At 48.2% G+C, this 23325-nt stretch overlaps 1 protein-coding gene across 1 annotated transcript in view; it reads left to right on the top strand.

The window, feature by feature from the left end:
- Positions 1-16158: 16158 nt before the first annotated feature.
- The window catches only part of CIB2 (calcium and integrin binding family member 2), a 517364-nt gene continuing 510197 nt past the window's right edge, over positions 16159-23325 (top strand). The window contains exon 1 of the mRNA XM_086959408.1: positions 16159-16494. Coding sequence (XP_086815534.1) covers positions 16444-16494 — 51 coding nt within the window. The 5' untranslated portion in view covers positions 16159-16443. The remainder of the gene's footprint in view (positions 16495-23325) is intronic.

Here is a 23325-nt window from a genome sequence, read left to right as displayed (position 1 = left end):
TCAGGGAGAGAATCACTATCCTCTTCCCCTCCAGCATCTGTAGCCATGAGCATTGTCACTTCAATCCTCTCAAAGTGTGGTTTGAGGTGGTTCACATTCAAGACTCTCAGGGGTTGCCTGGGATTCTTCAAGTTAACCAGGTAGGTTACTTCGCTCTAGCGCTCCACTACCTCATATGGCCCAGTCCACTTGTCTTGGAGCGCACAAGGCTACACTGGTGCCATCACCCACACTTTCTGCCCAGGTTGAAATTCGACCAGAGTGGTATTCTGGTCGTACCATCTTTTCATTTCTTCCTGGTTGACTTCCAGGTTCTCCTGAGTGAGCTTCCTGAAGCATTGTGTCAGGTTGCGGATGGTCAGCACACAGCTTAACACATCCTGGTGGGTTTTCCCACAGGATTTCTCCCACCCCTCCTTCACGAGTGTGAGAGGTCCTCTAACAGGGTGGCCATACAGGAGTTCAAAGGGACTGAACCCTAAGGAATTCTGAGGCACCTCCCTGTAGGCAAACAACAGGCATGGTAACAAGACGTCCCACTTCTGTCTCATGGGCCCGCTAGGCCCATAATCATACCTTTCAGGGTGTGGTTGAACCTTTCAACCAACCCATTTCCTTGAGGGTGGTAAGGAGTGGTGAACTTATAAGTTACCCCACACTCCCCCCACAGAGACTTCATGTAGCTAGAGATGAAGTTGGTACCCCGGTCGGAGACACCTCCCTGGGGAACCCCACACGGGAAAAGATCCCCATCAATGCACGGCCCACCACGGGTGCTGTGATTTGTCCTGAGAGGGACTGCTTCTGGGTACCGGGTGGCATGGTCCACCAAGACCAGGATGAACCTGTTGCCTAAGGCTGTCTTGAGGTCCAGTGGCCCCACAATCCGATGGCCACCCGCTCAAAAGGGGTGCTTACCACAGGAAAGGGTTGGAGGGTTGCCTTACACTTCACTCTCATCTTGCCACTGGCCTGACATGTTTAGCAAGATCTGCAAAAGGATCCAACGTGCTTCATCATCTGGGGCCAGTGGAAGTGGGTGACAAGCCTGCTTAGGGTCTTGTCTTGCTCCAGATGTCCTGCGAGAGACACGTCATAAGCCAGACCCATTAGGAAGTTCCAGAAGCGCGCGAGTACCACCAGCACATGGGCTGCACCGGGCTCAGCAAACTTAGGCTTGCTATATAACAAGTCATCTTCCCAGTAGATGAAGTGATCTCTGGATGCTCCAGCTGCTGCCTGGTCTGCAGCCTGTTGCCGCATACCAATGAGAGAAGGGCACTCTTTCTGCTCCTTGCAGAATTCATCACTGGAGGGCCCACCTTCTTGCTGCCAATGGGTCAGCTCAGGCAGCTCGCCCAGTTGGGAGACCTGTTCTCCTGTAGGTTCCAGGGCATCCCCCTCAGGTTCTGCTCGTTCCTGGACCGTGGGAATGACTGGGGATTGTTTCCCGCGCCCTCTGCCTCTTCCTCGCCTGGCAGGTCTCTGGGCCACTGTTTCAGGCTCCTGTTCTGCTGAATCACCCCTACTGGCTGCCATAGCACGCATGGTCACACAGATCCACGCAGGCAAACCCAACATCTCCAAATGAGTTCTGTGTTCTACATCCTTCCATGGAGAACTCTCCAGGTCATTACCTAGCAGACAGTCTACAGGCAAGGCATCACTGACAACAACTTCCAAGAGACCAGAGACCCCTCCCCATTCAAAGGGAACACGTGCCACTTTGCAGAGGCGCACTGAGCTATCAGCTGCAACTACCGGGCGGAGTACATTGGGGATCTACTGCTCTTCAGACACCCACTGACACCTCACGGATGTCACGCTGGCTCCTATGTCTCTCAGAGCCTCTATCTCTCTCCCATTGATGATCACCTTTTGCCCGTATTTCTTAGTGTAAGGGGGCAGTAAGGTTTCCTGGACCATCTCTTGGTCTCCTAGAGAGACAAGGGTCATAACTGCTAGTTCTCCTTCCCCACTAGAAATCAAATCCCCTCCCAAAGCTACATTTGCTACCCCTGGGGCGGGAGCACCAGTGGGTGCCTGGGGTTTCTTGGGGCACCTGTTGATAACATGTCCCACCTCATTGCAGTGAAAGCAGGCAGGGGGACCTCTGTTTTCCCATCTGCCCCTAGGGGGCCATGGCTGCTTGAGTCTGGGGGGTTGGGACTCCTTTCCCTGGGAACTATTTTGAAGCCCTTGAGAGACCTCCTTTTGGTTACCCTTGTCCCCCCCACTCTTCTGCTGGGGACCCTGCCCACCTTTGGCTGTGGGACCCACAATTCCTCTGTGGACCCTGGTACTGGTCCAGCGGTCCACCTCCAAAGCAAGCTCAATGGGGTCTGTCAGCTTGCTGTCTAAAAGATGCTGGCGCAGCTCTGGAACACAAAGACTACTCAAGTGATCCCAACTAATTAAATGCAACAACCCCTTATAATCAGTTACTTTGCTGCCCTTCATCCAACCTTCCAGTGCACGAGAGTACAAATTCACACACTCCATCCAAGTCTCAGACACTTTCTTCTTAGAGTTTCTAAACTGCAGTCTGTACTGCTCTAGAGTAAGTCCATACCTGAGACTAAGCATGGGCGGAAAATCCGTTCCGCTCGCGGATATTCGGTAAATTCGCGATCCGCGAACGCTTGCGAATTTACCGAAAATCCGCAAATTCGCACGCAGCTGATTTTTTTTTCTTGGTGATACAATTTTGCGGCGTGCGGCGTAAGTTCGCAATTGCGAACATGTAGGTGCGGCGGGCAGCAACAATCTCGCACTCGCGAAATTACAAAATTTGCAATTCTGCACAAGAAATCCACTAGCAAGCAGCATAGACCTTCTGAAAATGATGATTTTTATCAGAATAACTCCTCAGGTTGACACTTGCCTGCCCTTTTTTGGATTTGAGGCCTTTTGACTTTCTTTGGATCACTTTTGGATTAGAAATCAACTTTCACAAGTAAGTTTGTTTGGGGCATTACATTTGCTGCTCTGCAGAAAAACGAGTTTTGCTAAACTGAAAGCACTCAGCAGGTGCAAAAGTTCAAATTCATCATTAGTAACCATTCCCTGTAGTGCTTCCTGACTGGGGCCCCTCCAGAGTTCAGTTGCTAGTTGCAACAATTGTATGACCCTGCTCTGACCCTCACAGCCGGATCATAGAATAGCTACAAGTAGGCCACAAAGGTCCTGGAAAAAAAATTGCACTGTAACAGAAAGCAAATGACAGATAAGGAAGCAGGTGCCAGACTGGAATTTTAAAACAGTGACACATTAATAAATCAACCCCAAATTAATTCATGTCAGTTGAAGCAGGGCAGGTGTGCTTGCTTTTCCCCCCCATAATCTACAGTGATGAAGATGAACCAGAGGGTGGCATTGATGTACCAGAGGGTGGCAGAGGGTGGTAGTGTTGAAACAGAGGGTGCTGTGAACCTGTGATGATGAACCAGACGTAGAAACAACATAGTCGCGACCGTTGCGTGCCGACAAGTAAGTTCGCAATTGCGAACTGGTACAAAATCCCCGCAAACTGGCAGAAACCCTTGCGAACACTATAAAAACAAAAAAATCCGCAAATTCGCGAGAATTCGCGGATTTTGCGGATTGCGAGTTCGCAAATATGCAAATTCGCGAACGCCAGATTCGCAAAATTCGCCCATGCTTACCTGAGACATAGGGCTTCCTTCATATTGGGGTAGGTCATGGCACCTGCTAACTCTAAGGGGTCTAGAGCACTCCTCCCAGAAGCCTCAAAATGTTTCCACAGGCCCGTGCCCCAATGCTGTTCAGGCACACCATTCATTCTCAATGCAATTTCATAAGAAGTAAACCAGGCATAAATATCCTCACTCCTACTGTAATTCTGTACCAGATCCTTGGAAATATATACTTTACCCCCTGCACTGGCTGTGCGCTGCCACCATTTGAACTGGCATCCACCTCTTTGGCTTTAAGATCCAGTTCTCTCATGCTCAACTCATGAGCCAAAAGCAATTTCTTTTCCTCCAGGGCACGGGCATTTTTGCTTTCCTCCGCCGCCCTTTCTTTCTCCATTTCCAATTGCTTCATTTTCATCTTCATGACTTCCAAGTCATATTCTCTTACTCTTTGATTCTCTTGTATCTCTTCTTGGGTGAAGCTCCTACTGGAATGGGTGCTACTAGTCCTTGAGCCTGTTCTGCTCACAGGCAGATCTTTGATTTGGAAACCATTCCCTGTACTTGCATCATTTCCCTCTTGTGTCTCCCAATGGGCCTTCAGGATTCTCTGCAGCTCATCCTTCCTGTAGCTGCTCTTTATGGGGCACTCAAACTCATGGCAGAATTTCGTAAGCTGATCAGCTTTGTAGGAATACAAATCCTCAATGCAAAACTCTAATTCTGCCTCCACACTGGGTGCCTTCCCACTCACAGACATGATGCTTTGAAGAGTTACTCAAAAATAGAACCAACCAATAAAAACCAGTAGCATGCAGTGGCATAGTGGTCTGCACTCACTAGTGATGTACACCAATCACTGTGGGTCTAGTACAAATACAAGTTCAAATCCCACCGCTGACCAACAATGTTAGAACTGGGTGTCTCTAGTTGGCAGAGGTAGGTACCACTGTCCAAATAGGGACCCTTGCTTCTAGTAAGGGTAAGGAGGAAACACTCTTTAGATAACCTCTGCTCACCCCCTTGGTAGCTTGGCTCAAGCAGTCTGGCTTATCCAAAAGCAATGCGTAAAGTATTTGTACCAACACTCACAGTAACACAGTGAAAACACCACAAACTGACTCCACAACAGTTTAGAAAAATAAAGGTATTTAATCTAAACTACACAAGACCAAAACAACAAAAATCCAACATACACAGTTCAAGAATATGGTTGCAAAAGAGTTCTTAATGTTCTTAAGGTTAGCGATTAAATTATCCACAGTTGCGTCACGTTTTAGCCACAGTACCTTTGTTAGCGATAAAAAGTTCCAAGCACAGAAGCGGTGAAAAACAAGCGATGCGTTGCTCCTGAGACCCTGGGGAGGCGTTAGCGACAGCCCGCTGCAGCAGCGGGTGTGTTGCGATGAATCTGGTCTGTATGGGGAGGAAGGCCACTTGTATGGATTCCGGTGCGTATGTTCTGTAGGATGTTTTCTCCCGCAGAGGCACAATGCGATGATTCTTGGGTATTGCGACGATCTCCGGGACGACGATGCGCGGTCTAGCGGCAATCTTTCTCTCGCAGCTCCTCGATGCGATGGCTCTGCGACAATTCTCGCAGCGACATGATGCGATGATTTCACCCAGCGATCAATCAATCAATCATTTGTAGAGTGCTCTACATACCCGTGAGGGTCTCAAAGCGCTGGGGGGGAGGGGGAAGGGTGGCTGCTACTGATTGAAAAGCCAGGTCTTGAGAAGTCTTATGAAGGCCAGCAGGTCCTGGGTCTGTCGTAGGCCGGTAGGGAGAGTGTTCCAGGTCTTGGCGGCGAGGTAGGAGAAGGATCTGCCGCCGGCTGTGGTTTTCCTGATGCGTGGAACTGTGGCGAGGGCGAGGTTGGCTGAGCGGAGGCTGCGGGTGGGGGTGTAGAAGCTGAGTCGACCATTGAGGTATGCTGGTCCGGCGTAGTGTAGGGATTTGTGTGCGTGGATGAGGAGCTTGAAGGTGATCCTCTTGTCTACGGGGAGCCAATGCACGTCTTTCAGGTAGGGTGTGATGTGGCTGCGTCGTGCTGAGGTGTTCTCGATGCGTTGCAGCCGTCTCAGGAGCTTGGTTGTTGTTCCTGTGTAGAGGGCGTTCCCATAGCACAGTCTGCTGGTAACGAGGGCCTGGGTGACGGTTTTGCTTGTGTCGGAGGGGATCCACTTGAAGATCCTGTGGAGCATTCGGAGGGTGTTAAAACAGGAAGCGGAGATGGCGTTGACCTGCTTGGTCATGGAGAGGGCGGAGTCGAGGATTACCCCCAGGTTGCGTGCGTGATTGGTGGGTTCTGGGGCTGTTCCTAGCCATGTTGGCCACCAGGAGTTGTCCCAGGCTGAGGGGGTGGAGCTGAGGATGAGGACCTCCATATTGTCTGAATTCAGCTTCAACCTGCTGTCCTTCATCCATTCGGCGACGGCCTTCATTCCTCTGTGGAGGTTGGCTTTGGCGGTGTGGGGGTCTTCGGTGAGGGAGATGATCAGCTGGGTGTCGTCGGCGTAGGAGATGATGTTGAGGCTATGCTGTCGGGCGAGTGGTGCCATGTGGATGTTGACCAGCGTCGGGCTGAGGGATGATCCCTGTGTAAACGCCGCAGATGATCTCGGTGGTCTTGGAGCAGAAGGGTGGGAGGGGGACGCTCTGGGTTCTGCCGGAGAGGAAGGATGTGGTCCAGGTCAGGGCCTTCTCTTGGATTCCGGTATTGTGGAGGTATGCTGTTAGGGTGCGGTGGCAGACCGTGTCGAAAGCGGATGATAGGTCCAGAAGGATGAGGGCTGCTGTTTCTCCTTTGTCCATAAGGATCCTGACGTCGTTGGTGGCAGCAATGAGGGAGGTCTCGGTGCTGTGGTTGTTGCGGAAGTCGGACTGGGATGGGTCCAGGATGTTGTTGTCTTCGAGGTAGTGGGTCAGCTGCCTGTTGACGATCTTCTCCGTGACTTTCGCCGGGAAAGGGAGCAGGGAGATGGGCCGGAAGTTCTTGAGGTCCTTGGGGTCCGCCTTGGGTTTCTTCAGTAGGGTGTTGATCTCTGCGTGCTTTCAGCTCTCCGGGAAGGTTGCTGTCTCGAGGGAGATGTTGATTGTTTTCCTGAGATGGGGTGCGATGGCTGTGCTGGCTTTGTTGAAAACGTGGTGTGGGCATGGGTCAGATGGTAATCTGGAGTGGATGGAGTTCATGGTCTTGATGGTGTCTTCGTTGCTGACGTTGGACCAGGCGGTCAGGCGACTGGTGCGGGTTGTGGTCGCAGGGGTGGTGGTCTCGGCGGTAGATGTGGGGGTGGCAGTGTTGAAGCTGTCGTGGATGTCGGTGATCTTGCGGTGGAAGAAGGTGACCAGTGCGTCGCACAGGTCTTGCGATGGGGGAATGTTGTTGGTGTTGGAGCTGGGGTTGGAGAGTTCTTTCACGATGTTGAAGAGCTCTTTACTGTTGTGTGCGTTGCTGTCTATGCGGTCCTTAAAGGTGATCCTCTTGGCGGTCCTGATGAGTTGGTGATGTCTGTGGGTGGCATTCTTGTGGGCTGTGTATCTCTCTAGTGTTCGGTCGCGGAGCCAGCTCTTGTCCAGCTTGGAGGTCCGGAGGTCTTCGGTGAACCTTGTGGCTTTTTTGTTGGTGTGATTGGTGGCTGGGGTCCTGAGTGGGGCGAGGGTGTCGGCGCAGTCGTTGATCCACTGTTTGAAGTTAATGGCGGCGGTGTCGGGGTCAGTGGGGTTGGCGGGTGGTCCCAAGGCGAGGTTGGTGGTCAGTTGGTCCCCGGTGACCTTGCCCCAGCAGCGGCCTGGCATCTGTTGGGTGAAGTGGTGTGTGGTGGGTTTCCTGAAGGTGAAGTGGACGCATGTGTGTTCGGTCCAGTGGGGTTCGGTGGTTTGGTTGAAGGAGATGTGGGGACTTGCGGAGAAGATGGGGTCCAGTGTGTGTCCAGCGGCATGGGTGGGTGTCGTCACGAGTTGTTTGAGTCCGAGCTTGGCAAGGTTGTCGATCAGGGCGGTAGAGTTGGCGTTGTTGTCGTTTTAGATGTTCCCGGCTCAAGGTTCTCGATGACAGGCTCTGCGACGCTGTTCGCAGCGACGGAAATCTTCCCGCTAACGAAGGGTGCGACGTCGTCAGGCAGCGGCGACAGGCGCTGCGACGATTTCGGTCTTCGTAGCGGCGGGAATTTTCTCGCTCGGCCGGGTTTGCGATAGATTTTCTGTAGCAAAGTCTTTAAAAGCTTGATATCCAGCTCCCCAACACAGGTACAACTTCCGGAGGCACCACACATGGGCCAAGCACTCCAGGAAGGACAGAACTCTCTCAGCAGAGCTCAAGGAAGCTGAGGTGAAGTCCTTTTGTTCTTGGGACTTCAAAACAGGGAGCCAGCTCTTCTCATGCCCTTGGAGATTCTTTCAAGCAAGGGGACACAGCACAAAGCAAAGTCCTTCCCCTCTCCTTGGCAGCAAAGCAACAGCAGGTCAGTCCAGCAGAGCAACAGCAGAACAGTCTTCCTTCTTTAGTTTCAGCTTTCTCCTTGGCAGAGGTTCCTTCTTGATTCCAAGATGATCTAATTTCCTGGTGTCAGGGGTCCTGTACTATTACCCCCAAAAGTCTTTGTTCTCTTTGTGCAAGTGGGCCCTGAGCCCGGTCTGAACCAGTCTGGGTGTTCCTTGAGCACTTTGTTTTTCTGGCTTCTCCTTTCCTTTCAGAGTAAGGGGCAGGGTCATCGGCCGCCCAGGAGGAAGAGCCAGCATTGTGGAAGGCAGGCACAGCCCTATTAAAGCCCAGGTGTTATCTCCTCCCACCACTCAAGTTGCAAATGCAGTCATTCAGCCCAGGGCTGACCCAGCCAGCCCCTGTCACTCTCAAACCAGACAGTCAATTCACAAACAAGCCAAGGCACACAGAAAGGTCAGACAAGAGAACAGCTACTTTCTTAAAGTGCTGTTCTCAAACATAGGATTTAAAAACAACCTTTCCTAAAACATGTGTTATTAAATTCTGAGTTCAGGGATACCAGACTTTTATGTCCTAACTTGTTCCTATGAGAAGACATGCTGGTAGCCACTGTAGCCAGCATCCCCGATGATAGCCCATGGAGCAAGATAGCCTTGCAGCAGTGAAAAATGAAAATGGCTGTAATTCACTACCAGAGCATGTCACCTGCACACGCACATACTCTACCTTTCACATACACTGCACCCTGCCCAAGGGGGTACCTTGGGCCTTCCGTAGGGGTGACCAATGTGCACAGAAAGGGAAGGGTTAGTCCTGGTCAGTGGGGACACTGACCAGGAGGACATGGCAGTTCACAGACTGCACAGGAGGCACTGCGGTGGCAGGCCTGAGACACCATTTTAGGGCTACTCATGTGGGTGGCACAATCAGTGCTGCAGGCCCACTAGTAGCATTTGTCATCACCAGCCCTGGCACACCCAGTGCACTTTACTAGGGACTTCTTGGTGATACTAATATGGCAATCATGTATATCCAATCACAATAACAATCTACACAGGTAGCACTTACACTCTGACATTGATCAGCAGTGGCAGAGTGTCCAAAGCATCTAAACCAGCAAAAACGAAATCCAGCACAGCATCAAAAATACAGGAGGTAGAGGCAAAAATATAGGTGGCAACCACGCCAAGGATGCCAGGTCTAACATTGTCATTAACATTTTAGTGATTGTCCACCCTGGTTTGCTAAAATAATAAAGTATGACGAACAACATTCTAAGAAGGTCGCTTGTGTTTATGCCTGTATGTGCACCCATAGGCAGCCATCTTTGAATGTTTTAATGTAAACTTAGAAATATAATCATTCCAAAATGTCCACTCATTCATGTCCATGCCAGAGGGCCATCTTGGAATATTTTTTCAATACTTTATATTTCCTTAGCGTTCCAGGATGGTTGGCTTACTTCAAATGTCTTAACTACATTGAACAATACACAATGCTAAATTATTCAAACACATTTAAAGATGGTTGTCTGTGCACGCACATGCACCGGCAGCTTTGCTGAGTGGTTTCAGTTCTTTATTGTCACTAATGGCTGCCAATGCTGGCCACCCAAGTATTTGCTAAGCCAAAGCCAGACTACTTGCATTTGCCAATGCTTGCTTTGCAATAGGGATGCTAGGCTTCATCTCTTTTGGTCATCCATCTTCAAGAGAGGTTCACAGAAAATGGGACAAAACAGCACAGCAGGTATTGTTGTTGTGCTGGCAGAGATGACTTGGTCAGACCTACCCACCATTGCACTGTCAATTGCTCTCACCCATTCTGGATGAGTTTACTGTGGTTAATGAGGTAAGGTGAGAAAGACAGGAACGTTTTTTTTATCCAAGCCGCATATCTCAGGGACATGCCAGGATAAGCAACTCTCGTAAAAGGTAAACAGCAATAAATCTTTTGTTCATTCTTTGGAAGTGTTTGTTATTGGGGTGGTAAATGATTTGCAAAGAGAAAGATACCCAAATGGGCGTCCACATAGGGGGTTTACCCCTAATCTGCCCCAGGGAGGGCAGAACGTTCACTAGACACTAGGGATTTTACATTTGTGCAAAAAATGGCCAGGGCTCCACCCTGACATTTGGCCATGTTTCAACCCCTAAAGGGGCAATCAAGTATTTCTGCACCCCCAGGGGGGTAGATAGAGAGTGTGGCCTGAGTTGTTCCCCCCTGGAGGTACATAAAGCCCCCTAGAACCCAGAGATTTCGAAATAGCACCAAAACAAACACAAGGATTAGGGTGTCAACGCTGGCCTCGATCCATACCCAGAGAGGGCAACAGAGTCTTTCTATTCCCATGGGGAACAGTATGGAGGTTTGCCCAATTGGGTTTTTTATCCATAATCTGTCTCAAGGGTATGGGGTAGAAAGACCACTAGGCACAAGGGATTTTACATTTGGGGAAAAAAGGGATGAAGGTGTCCTACCCTTGCATTGGGCCAGGCCCCAACCTGAAATGGAGCAAAAATCATTTATGAGTTCACTGGAGGTAGGTTGAGAGTTTGCTCCTGCTGGGGGGGGGGGGGGGGGGGGGAGGGGGGGGAGGTAGGAAAGAAATGCCACTAAAAACAAGGAATTTTAATATGATGCTAAGACAAACACAATGATGGGGGAGCTCATCATGTCATCTGTCATACCCACACCTCAAAAGAGACAATAAAGTATGTCTGCCGCCTCTTAAGAGCAGATAGGGATTTTTCCCCCAATTTGCTCAAGGGGGGCAAAAAGACCAATAGACAGCTAATCCTTCTATTGTGAAAATAGCTTTTATGGCTCTTTCATTCTAAGGACATGTTTAAAATTAAACATTTCGATGTTCTACTATTAAAGGCCTTTTATTGGCAGTAAAGCCTACTTATAGGTGACCTAATAATATTTAAAAGTAGGGTGTAGCCCCGTCAGAAGAGGATATTTTGCCAGTCTGAATGTGTAGTCCTGCAGCCCTGTTTGTATTGTCACTGCAGTGTGTGGCGCAATGGGTACTGCAGCTCACTTGTGACATTTAACTTACAGGGACTAAAGGGTAAGTTAAACATGCCAATTAGGGTATGGCAATTTCATCATGTTGAAAGGGGGAGCAAATAGGAAAACTTACCAAACCCCGATTTTTTTTCCCTTTAACTAGACACTAAGGCGAGTCCAGGGTGGGGTGCCTTGCTTGGAACCCACAATGTTTGCTTACCCATAATGCCCTACAACCCTCAAACTTTACCTAAAATCATGCATTTTCCTCACATTTACATGTGGAAATATTCAAAAATATTCATGGATCTACAAAATTTCTTCCAGTAAGGAAGCCAACACTTTTCTCACTAAAAACAGTACCCCACTTGTGTGTCCCAGCCTGGGGCAAGCTACAGGAACAGATCGAACTAGGAACCATGCCAAGTCACTATTGTCGTCGGGTAAACCCTGGTTTGAATTGTTCCTGTTGTGGGTGCTAGCCACAGCTACACAAGTTATTAGGAAATATATAGGAATGCTGGGTTTTGGAACTTTCTCTCAGAAATGTGAGGAAAATGTTGTTTTTTTTCCAATATTTGAGGTAGGAAATGTTTTGTGGGTAAAAAACTATCATGGGATCCCTGCAAGGCACACCAACTTGGCTCCTTATTTTCTACTTTTCATAAATGTCTGAGTTTGGTGGGTTTCCCTAAATGAAGATGGAGCTCATGTCCAAAATTTACAGCTACCCACATTGCAAAAAAGGATTGGTTTTGAGTGGGGAAAAGGTGATCTGCCTATGTTGCGATTTAGCTGCTTTTCCTATCATGGACTTGAGGCCGAGCCAAACAAGTGGGGTGCTGTTTTTATCAGAACAAGTGTGGGAATGCTGGGTGGTAGGATATTTTGGGTCACCACAGATTCCGGAGCTTTCTATCACAGAAATGTAAGGAACATGTATGTTTTTGGGCAAACTTTGAGGTTTGTAGTACATTATAGGTGGGAAAATGTAGGGGTATCTGCACAAACCAGACCACTCTGGACCTGGGTGTAGGAAACCCACGTCTCTATATAGTGTACCACGATGGGGTACACTGTGCAGAGAGGTCAGAGGGACTCTTATTGGTTTACAGAGGCAAAAGTAGATAATACTAACGCTCTATTTTGTGGTAGTGTGGGCGAGCAGTTAGGCTTATCAGAGGGTAGTGCTAAGCATTTGTTGTACTCACAGACGCAATAAATGGTACACACACTATAAATTATGCACAATGTTATTCTATGGAGAAAAACATAGAATGCAATAGATCACAGTGCAGTAGGACTCAGGGGTTCACCTTCTATAGTGCAAATGTTAGAGGAGCCAGGGTCCAAAGTTCTACCAGCAGTTTCTTGGGAGCAACCAGGATTAGGGTGGAAGCAGGATGCCGGGAGAGTAAGCAGCTGGCACGCTATGAAAAAGGGAGGCCACCTGAAAACAGACTGCACAAGGGGACTTGTAGGCAAGCCTGAGGGCACTCGAAAGAATGTAGCAGTCGCCATGGCCTGGGAACCATGGGAGCACAAAGATTTTGGCGATTCCCCTGCCAGCAGGGTAGGATGCAGAGCAAATTGGTGATTTCAGCTCTGGTGTGCAAAGTGCACCTCACTGTCATCTCAAAAGGGCTGGTGCAGGACAGCTGGGTCAGTCAGCAAATGGGTCTCAGGGCTGCTGATGTCCCTCAATGGGTGCATGGTCCTCAGGCAGTTGGAGTCTGTCTTGGACTTTTGTAGTCTGTCTTGGATTGCAGGATATCCGTTACCCTGGGATTGGTGCTGCTCGATTCGGAAAGATTCTGGTGCCTTCAAACTTGGTGAATAGGCAGAGTTGGTTTTACAATGTTGCTGTAACTTCTCCTGGGCAGTTACAGCATCAGCAGTGCCTGGGAGTTGCAAGTCGAGAGTTTGGACTCTGTGGTTTCAGTGCCTGTGATGCCGGGGAATAGCTCCTTTTCTCCAAGGGAGATCTTAGGCAATTTTGCAAACTGCTGGAGGGCCCCTGTGGTTTGTAGAGGTTTCTCGGTGGCTGGACGAGACAGTGTTCTGTGATTGTCAAGTCTTTGGGCTGCAGGCAGAGTTTTGCACCTAAATCCAGTCCAGGCTTTCTGTTTTCGGGATCAGCCGCTCTTCTTTGTCCTTGGTATTCTTTTGTCCATTGTATCTAAAATTCAAGCCTCAGGGATACCACCTAAATACTACCTTTAGGGGCATTAAAGCGAGTAAAAGGTAGGAGCCAATAGGCTACCTACCTTTAGGGTGACTACACCCACTAAATGCTCACCCCACTGGGGGTGGGCACGACCCTAACCCTGGTAGGTTATTTGCCCCATCTTCAAGATAGTGGAACAGGATCTGGGAGGTCCACATCGCCTCCCTGCCTTAAGGGTGGTAAAGATTGACTGCAATTCAAAGGCGGCATCACCTTTGAAGCTTCCCGTTGTAGAAAGCTGTTCATGCCTCGAAGAGGTGTGAAACACCTCTACCCAGAGCAGGCATTGTTTCTAGCCCCTGAGAGCGAAGGCTCTCACCCCATGGGTCCTGACGCATGTCTAGTAGTGGCAGGCTGGTGGAGACCAGAAAGGAACACACTAGAGGGCGGTGGGTTTCAGGGGACCCTTCTAAAGGATTCTCTGTGTGCAATTATTAATAAACCTGACACTGGAATCACTGCAGGCTTATTAAGACAAGGTGTTTGGTACCAAATATCCCATAATACAGTAAAGCCATTATGGAGCATGGAAACTCGTAATGATAAGTGTCCAGCCCATGTACTCTCTATGGCTTCCCTGTTCACTTAAAATATCCAAGAATTGACATGGATATTGCAGGGCATATCTGCTCAAGCAGATAGGTCCTCACAGGAGAATAGTTCACCCTGCCTTTGGGCTAAGGCCTGCTTGAAGGGTGTCTTACCTGTATCCCATGCAGTGTTTGTGGGCATGGCACACAGGGATGTGTGTCATGTTTACTCTTTGATTTTGTCTGCACCAAGGCACACAGTCTGCAATGACAACATGCATGGCCTTGGTGAGGGGACTCTAGGGTGGCACAATTCATGCTGCTACCCTTGGGGTCCCTCTTCAGTGCCAATGCCCAAGATACTATGGGTACCATTTACTATGGGCACCAAAGTGGTGCAAATGGGGAAACAAAAGGTAGTTTATGGAAGGAGCTCTGTCGGTTGGCAGGGACCCTGTACAGTTTCAGTGGAAATTACATTTTCCAGGCAAAAGGTGGGGGCTAACCATTTCCAAATGAGGCACTTTCCTACACTAGGTGTCTAATTTTCAGAAAGGTGTCGGTTTGCTAGGTTAGGTATGGTGACATCTGAGCCCAGGCCCAAAATCATTAGCTACACATATTGCAATAAAGGGACGGCTTAGGGTAGACAATTTGGATCTGTTCATGTTGCGTTTTCGTGCCTTACATGTTGCAGGCCTAGATCCCCCTCCACATGTTAGGTACCATTTTAATCAAAATTACTGTGGAAGCACTGGGCAGCAGGACATTCTTGGATCCCCACAGATTTCAAAACTTTACCTCACATAAATGTAAGGAAAGTGCATGTTTTATATGAAGTTTGGGTTTGCAAGGGCTTTTGCGTAAAAAAAAGTTGTGAGATCAATGCCACTCACACCACTCTAGACTTACCAGGGTGTCTAGTTTTCAGAAATGTCTGGGTTTGGTAGGTTTCTCTGGCTGGCGGTCATGACAGGGCTCAAATTCTGTAGCTACACACATTGCAAAAAGGGTTGGTTTTAGTTGGTGGAATGGGATGTGTCCATGTGTTCTTTTGGGGTGCTTGTTGTCACAGGTGAGCGGCCCACCAACACAAGTGTGGTACTGTTTTTATTGAGAGATGTAGGAACACTGGGTGGTGTGAATTTTGTGATTACTCACATTTTCCAGAACTTGCCTTCAAGGAACTGTGGGGAAAATGTGTGTTTTAACTAAACTTTAAAATGTACAAGGCCTTGAGCGTAAAAAAAGCATTGTGTTCCATCGTGAACTCCTGTGGGTATCTAGTTCTCATAAATGTCTAAGCTCTGGTATGTTTCCCTGTGTGGCTAGGGCCCAAAATTCCCATTTACCAACATCACCAACCCAGGTCATTTTTGTCTCAAATGTTGTATGTCTGCATGCCATACTTTGGAGCGTTTTGTGCGCTAGGCCGGGCAACACAACTGGGGTGCTATTTTTATTTATTTGGAGAAGTGTGAAAATCCTGGTTGGTAGGAATATTGTGGATTCTACAGCTTTGGAATTTTCTCTCACAGAAATCTGAGGAAAATTGATGCTTTTTGCTGAAGGTTGAGGATGCAACACAACACCTTTTTGGTGAAATAAAAAACATTGTGAGTTCCACACGAGTCGTATTACCCTGTGCTGCAGTGGGTGTCTAGTTTTCACAAATGTTTGAGTTTGATATGTTTCCCTGGGTGACCGCTAAGCTAAGGCCAAATTCCGCAGCAACCCACATTGTAAAAAAAAAACCTAAATTGTTGATTTTGCTGGGTTAAATGGATGTATTCAGATCGCGGTTTGGGGGTAAATTCTGTCACGGCCACAAGACTCAGCCACACGAGTGGAGTACTGTTTTTATCGAGAGGCATTTGGGAGCACAGATTTGAGACCGGTATCTGCAGGTCTGAAGATGAAGCAGAGAAGGAGATTGCAAAGTACCAAGATGCACAAACATGAGAGGATTGGTGAACTCACCATACCAGCCTTGTCATGTCATTTGTTTTTCAAACCTTTCTAATGTTATAATAAGTGTTAGGCTTTAAGAACATCCTGGATATACCGAGCATCCTGAAGTCATTCTGCAAAAAACTGAGAATTTAGGTTGATGCATTTTAATTCGTGAAATAAAATATGTTAAACTGAGCTGCTGTTGTGGCTGGAGGCGTGAGAACGCCGTTGTGCGCCATCTAGCGGTTGCTGAACTGGAGCGCTGGTCTGGGCGTGAGTCATAACTGGACCAGGAGCCGGTGCTTGGCAGGAGGGAGAGCAGAGACGGTCACCAGAGGCTGCAGGCGCTGCTTTTGCTGACAGCGTGGAATCTTGCCTCTCAGGCCGCCTGGGAGCCCGGGGCAGCCCAGGGCCCGAGAGCGGGTCACTGCCACTGCCAGAGCTGCACCGCGTGCCCGGAGGCACCAGGGCGCACCCCGGAGGAGCCCGATGCCCCTCCGCACCTTTCTTCCCCACGGCCAGCCTGCGTACATGCTCTAAATGCCGACCCTACAGGCGACTCCGGCCACTTGCAATGTGATGCCTGTGCCCCGAGCGAGTGCCGCCGCTCTAAGATGGGTAATAAGCAAACAATATTTACCGACGAACAGCTAGACGCCTACCAGGTGAGGACCGAGGCTTCGCGCCTGGCGGGGTGTGATGTGAGTGCTGCGCCTGGCGGGGTGAAAGTCAGTGCTGCACCTGTGGGGTGGAAGGGAGTGGGCGCTGTGCTGCACCTGGCGTGAGAAGGCGCAGTGTTGCAGCTGTCTGTGGGGTGGGCGCCGTGCTGCACCTAGTAGAGGGTGGGAGCGTGCTACACCTGGTAGAGGGTGGGAGCCGTGCTGCACCTTGTAGAGGGTGGGAGCCGTGCTGCACCTGGTAGAGGGTGGGAGCCGTGATGCACCTGGTAGAGGGTGGGAGCCGTGGTGGGAGCCGTGCTGCACCTGGTAGAGGGTGGGAGCCGTGCTGCACCTGGTAGAGGGTGGGAGCCGTGCTGCACCTGGTAGAGGGTGGGAGCCGTGCTGCACCTGGTAAAGGGTGGGAGCCGTGCTGCACCTGGTAGAGGGTGGGAGCCGTGCTGCACCTGGTAGAGGGTGGGAGCCGTGCTGCACCTTGTAGAGGGTGGGAGCCGTGATGCACCTGGTAAAGGGTGGGAGCCGTGGTGGGAGCCGTGCTGCACCTGGTAGAGGGTGGGAGCCGTGCTGCACCTGGTAGAGGGTGGGAGCCGTGCTGCACCTGGTAGAGGGTGGGAGCCGTGCTGCCCCCGACGGGGTGGGAGCTGCTGTGCAGGCTATTGCCGCTGTTTGAAGGATGCTTAAGTCTTTCTCCTCCTGGGCGTGAGGTCGATAGCTCAATTTCGTCCGATTCCCAGAGGAGCGATATATGTATTCCGGTGTGATCTGTAGCCATAATATTTCAGCAGAAAGAACATTTATTCTACTTCATACGTCTTTCTTTCTTTCAATGATCATAGGAGCTAAACCGGTATATACGAAGTAAGTATATCCTTAAAAGAAGCTTTATTTCAATGCACGCGCCTCCGGTAAGATAGCTCACTTGGTTAATGAGCCTGCTAATGAAACCCTTATCTGCTTGTGGCAGGTTTTTCTATCAGTAAGAGCTCTACCCGAAGATCACACGTTGACATATTAGAAAGCAGCTCAGTGGATTAACGCACGGATCACAGAGGCAGGGAGGCCATGTGTTCTGCGGGTTCTAGCATCAGTAAGGTAGCTCAGGGGAATAGTTCCCTCAGTGCGGTGTTTACGACCTGCCGCTCTACCCTTTTGTGAGCAGGATGGAGCTCAGTGGGTTCATGCACCTGCAGGGGAGATGCGTGTGTAACCTCCGCGGGTATGAAACCAGCGACCAGGGTAACATCCGAGGTCGCTGGCGAGCTGTGCATGCGGGGGAGCTTCGTCCTAAGGCGGAAGGGGCCGTGCCCTGGGAGCCCGGGCTGCACGTTCAGCCGCATCGGTAACTGTTACATAATCTGCTGGAAGCGAGCCCTCATTACCGTGATGTATTAGCAGCAGGTTCGGCCCGGGAGGCAGGCACGCTTCCTCCCAGCCAGGCCCAGGAGAGCTCGCGCAGCAGCAGCCTCCACACGCCGGCACTCATGGGAGCTCCTGGCTGCAATTTATGATAATGACCTTTTATCCATTCGGCTGCCATGTCATTATGGTCTTTTATGTGAGTTTAACCATGTTAAATGTTTGGTTAGCATGTGCATGTGGTTACGTATGGGTCATGATTATTTTAATGGAGGTGATCTGTAAATAATAAAACACGAGAGGGCTTCAGCTGTTTCATGTCTGCTGCGAATGGCTCTCCCAGTCTTACTTTTACATTTACATTCTGGTGTTTGTAAATCTGGTTTTCTTTTGCTGTGCTAGGCCTGTGTATGCAATGTAAAGCCATTTATCCATAAGAAACCACAGTATCTTGCGCCGGATTCTGGTATTAGAATGCAAATCAAATGATGTCTCTGTGGCTTGCTCACTCACTCAGGTTAGAAAGCTCGGGCCGCTGCTCCTGAGTGCAAGGCACATAAAAGGCTCCAGGTCAACACAAAATCTGCGAGTATATACATATATATATATATATATATATATATATATTCGCCAAGTATATATATATATATATATATATATATATATATATATATATATATATTCGCTGTCGGCCATGCACAATCCCTTATATGTCATACTGACTGCTTGCCCCACGTCATATAAGACACACTCAGCCCCTTAGACAACATCATTTTGTACTCTGGGACTTGTAGTTTCGCATTCGCATCATGATATGAACTTGAAAATCCTAGCATGAAAGTGCTGTTGGTTGCCAAAGGTCTCAGGTGTCACGACTGAAAAGGAGATATGTCACTTTTGTTCTCTGATGGACATAGATTATGTTGCTCTATAGAATTCAAACTGCTAAGTTTAGTGCTGTTTCCTATACATAACTGTTAAGGGGTGTTATTTTATCGCCACACGAAAACCAGTGGTTTACTGCAGCTGGGATTGATGTCAGTATTTCATTCAGGGGGTTGTTCAATGTAAAGCCCATTGTGCTATTTATAAGTATCGTGCAGTTCTGCCCACCCTTGCAGAGATTTTATTTGTCCCATCTAAGTGTGAATAGTTTAGTTGTGTATGTATGTCTGTGTATATATATATATCTCAGATTGATAAAAGGCTGTTGAAACAGCTGAAACGCATCTCTCTGTGAAGATGGACCTGCTTTAACTAAATGGATTTATTTAATCAGGTAAAAGAACCGTGCCAGCAAAGTAGTCCCTTGTGGGCGTGTCTGCGTTGTGCTGTGGGCATGTGCTGGGGCGTGACAAACGCTTGGGGCATGTGGTACGTTCCGCTCTTCATGCCATGTCTCCTATCGTGTGCTAATCCCACCCTGCTCCCTTTAAATACCCCTGCACCCCATAATCATAACCCACCCTTACTCCTTAAAACTACCCCAACACACTTAAACACTAACCCATCTTAACCCTATAAATAGACCCTGTACCCCAAAACCCAAACCTATCCCTAAACCCTAAAAATACCCCTGTACCCCAAAACCCAAACCCAGCCCTGAACCCTATAAATACACCTGTACCTCAAAACCCAAACCTACCCCTGAACCCTAAAAATACCCCTGTACCCCAAAACCTAAACCTAGCCCTGAACCCTAAAAATACCACTGTACCCTAAAACCCAAACCTAACCCTGAACCCTAAAATACCCCTGTACCCCAAAACCCAAACCTAGCCCTGAACCCTAAAAATACCCCTGTACCCCAAAATCCAAACCTACCCCTGAACCCTAAAAATACCCCTGTACCCCAAAATCTAAACCTACCCCTGAACCCTAAAAATAACCCTGTACCCCAACACCCAAACCTATCCCTAAACCCTAAAAATACCCCTGTACCCCAAAACCCAAACCTAGCCCCGAACCCTATAAATACCCCTGTACCTCAAAACCCAAACCTACCCCTGAACCCTAAAAATACCACTGTACCCCAAAACCCAAACCTAGCCCTGAACCCTTAAAATACCCCTGTACCCCAAAACCCAAACCTACCCCTGAACCCTAAAAATAACCCTGTACCCCAAAACCCAAACCTACCCCTGAAGCCTAAAATACCCCTGTATCCCAAAACCCAAACCTAGCCCTGAACCCTAAAAATACCCCTGTACCCCAAAACCCAAACCTAGCCCTGAACCCTTAAAATACCCCTGTACCCCGAAACCCAAACCTACCCCTGAACCCTAAAAATACCCCTATACCCCAAAACCCATACCTATCCCTAAAACTACCCCTGTACCCCATAACTATATCTGAACCCTTAAAATACCCAAACACCCCAAAACATATACCTCAGTACCCCAAAACATAGACCCCTATATCCAAATATAAAAAAAACCCCATGCTTTTACCAATCATGCATTTACAACGAATTTCGTTGTAAATGTATGCGTGGTTAAAGCATATAAAATGTAATGCCATGCGTTATAATAGCATTGCGGAGTCATGGTACTTTCGTAATGAAAGTATGCAGAGTGATGGTATGGGGAAAGAAAGTTGCTGAATAATGGGTGTTTACCCTCCCCCGGTAAGTACATTGGTGGCACGGCGGCCCACATCTCCAGCAACATACTCCATATTTTTTCACCACCCATTTGAAAAATGCACAGGTCTCTCTCATTGATGGCCAGCACCGACATACACTTTTAGACACACCTCCCACCACAAGTTCGAGAATTGAAAACTTTAGAGCTGGGGAGCTACGTCCGAATCTCGGCATCAGCTCAACATCCTGTGATTCCAGGCAAATTGCTTTGTCTCCCCGTGCCTAACTGCCTACCACAAATGAATGTGTTCTTCTGTAATGTAAATTGGGCTCATGCCATGTTGTCGAGTTCGCGCTATATAATATTGCAAGGAAAAATAAAGTAGGGTAACTCGAGTTCACACATTACTGAACGCGTACTCTTAAGTGCATTAGCAGTGCACTGTGAATCGGAGCGTTTCACAGGCCTGTCACAGATAAGAAATGCTATCAAAACGAAATCCTACAAAAGAATATACTACTGACCGGCAGCAATTCATACCCGGACAACGTCGGGACGGGCTGCTAGTATATATATATATATACACACACACACACATCCAAAAAGCAGGAGTCTGCTGTGAAGGGTCTAATGCAAAGACACATACAGTCAACGTGTGCTTGGAAGGGTAGTTGGCTTCTAAGAGCAGGATTAGGTGTTTACTACATCACGATATAGTGCTCTTTAAAAACATGCCTCTTTAGTTGTTTCTTAAATTGGAGCAGGGTTGGGGCAGTCGAAATGGATATGGGAATGTCATTCTAGATCTTGGTTGCAGAAGGCCTGTTGCTCTGTTTTCGTGCACTTCTTTGTCTCCAATGTTATGGTGCCTTGGCTATGACAGTGCCATGAGCCAGTTCACAGCCGCGGTCGGTAGTAGGAGTTCCTGCAGGGCGGTGACGTGGGGAGGGGGAGGGGCAGGGTGGGGGTTAGTAATGTATGGATTACGGAGTTTAACAGGTAAGTAAACATACAAATAAATATAACGAATTTTGTTACGGGCACGGCATCACCAAATGCGATGCAGTGCGGGCAACGAAATTTGTTTTATTTATTTATATGTTTACTTACCTGTTAAACTCTGTAATCCATACATTACTACCCCCCACCCAGCCATTCCCCCTTCCCACGTCACCACCCTGCAGGAACTCCTACTACCGACCGTGGCTGCCAGTGGAGAAGAGGAGCTTGTCGGCCAGATAGGCAGGGATGATGGACTTTTAGATGATGGGCCTGCAATTGAAGATAGTTCAGTCTGGTGAGGGCAGCTTGGGGTCATATATTTCGTCAGGCCCTTGATGAGGCATGCTGCTGCCTGTAGGATGCCCGAAGGGGCATAATGTGGAGTCTGGGAGCCTAGGTTAGCAACCTCCCAGACTTTTAATAACTGTAGTTTGGCTATTACATTTCAAACCCTGGACTGCAAGTGCGAGAACGCGTTGAGGCAGTGCCTAACTTGGGCCAGTGGTTGCAAGTGGTGGGCACTGGCAATCATTTATAACAACCCAAAGTTTTTTTTTCATCACGACACTCAGAGCAAGCCAGAGGTAGAAAAGGAGAGAACAAATGAAGAACAGAAATATAGCAGAATACTGACAACAATGGGTAGTGGGAAAAAAATCTCCTGCAAGGTTGAGATAGAGACATGTAGTGTAGGGTTGTGGGAAAAAAGGACATGCGGTGAAATCAAAACTAGCAACCTTAGTGAAAGGCAGTTCTGGTGGCAGGCTCTTAAGAAAATCACTGGATGTATTAAACATCAAACCTCTTGAATTATAACTTGGGATGTGTCTTTGTTCAATGGAAAGCTGTGAACATTTTCTTTGGGAACACGTGTTTGAGGGCCAGAAAGTTCTCAACCACAGGCACCTTCAAGTAACTTCCACTTTTAGAGTGACCTTGAATAACCCTTCAAGAATATAATAATATTAGGATCCTGCAGTGACCTTGCAGCCTTTCTGTGGCTTCAAAGATTCACTGTATATTCTTATGTTTTAAAATTCTGATTGGATTTACAGTCGCATGTCAGAGCTCAAGAAGGCACCTATTGATAATTAACTACGTGAAGGAGGTAGGAGCATCTTTTTTTGGTCATGCTAACCATTCAATATTTTTATAATTTTAACAGAAAATGTGGTTGGGGATAGTGGAATGGTTTGGTGACAAAAAGAATATTGGGGATATCCACCATGAATACATATGAAGCCAATTTACGAATATTTGATTTCAGTGGGAATTATTTTGTATTTTTTGGTTATTCTAAAAATTTCCATAGATTTCTTCAGTTGGGAGGCTAAACCGAGCAAGTAACACTTTTTAAAATCTATTTCACTATGGAGAACTCTGCACAATGGGAATACGGTGCTGGTGAGAATGTTACATGACCTTCCTAGAAGGGCTACTTAAGTGGGTGGCACAATAAATGCTGCAATCTCACTTGTAGCTTTCAATTTTTATAGGGCCCTGGGTATGGGTAGTACCACTTTACTAGGGACAAGTAAATTAAATAGGTCTATTCGGTGTACGCCAATTCTACCATGTTTTAAGGACAGAACACAAGCACTGGTTAGCAGTGGTAACATGTGCAGAGTCCTAAAAGCCAACAAAAATAGGTTGCAGAAAGGGCCAAGTCCAACACATTGCATTCTAGCAGGCAGGAATCTGTATGAGAGAAATGGGCGTCCATGAGAGTACAACAAATATATATGTTGGTCAGATAGTGCACAGTAAGTTCATTATTGTTTTTCTGGGGACATTAAAAAAATCAACAGATTCAAGCTCAATAACCCATCCCCCAGAGTAGAAAATTGAAAATAATTGAATAAAAACTAGGTCACAA

This window comes from Lissotriton vulgaris, chromosome 2_2, assembly GCF_964263255.1.
Source record: "Lissotriton vulgaris chromosome 2_2, aLisVul1.2, whole genome shotgun sequence".
Taxonomy (NCBI): Eukaryota; Metazoa; Chordata; class Amphibia; order Caudata; family Salamandridae; genus Lissotriton; species Lissotriton vulgaris.
This window is presented reverse-complemented; position numbering and strand designations above follow the sequence as displayed.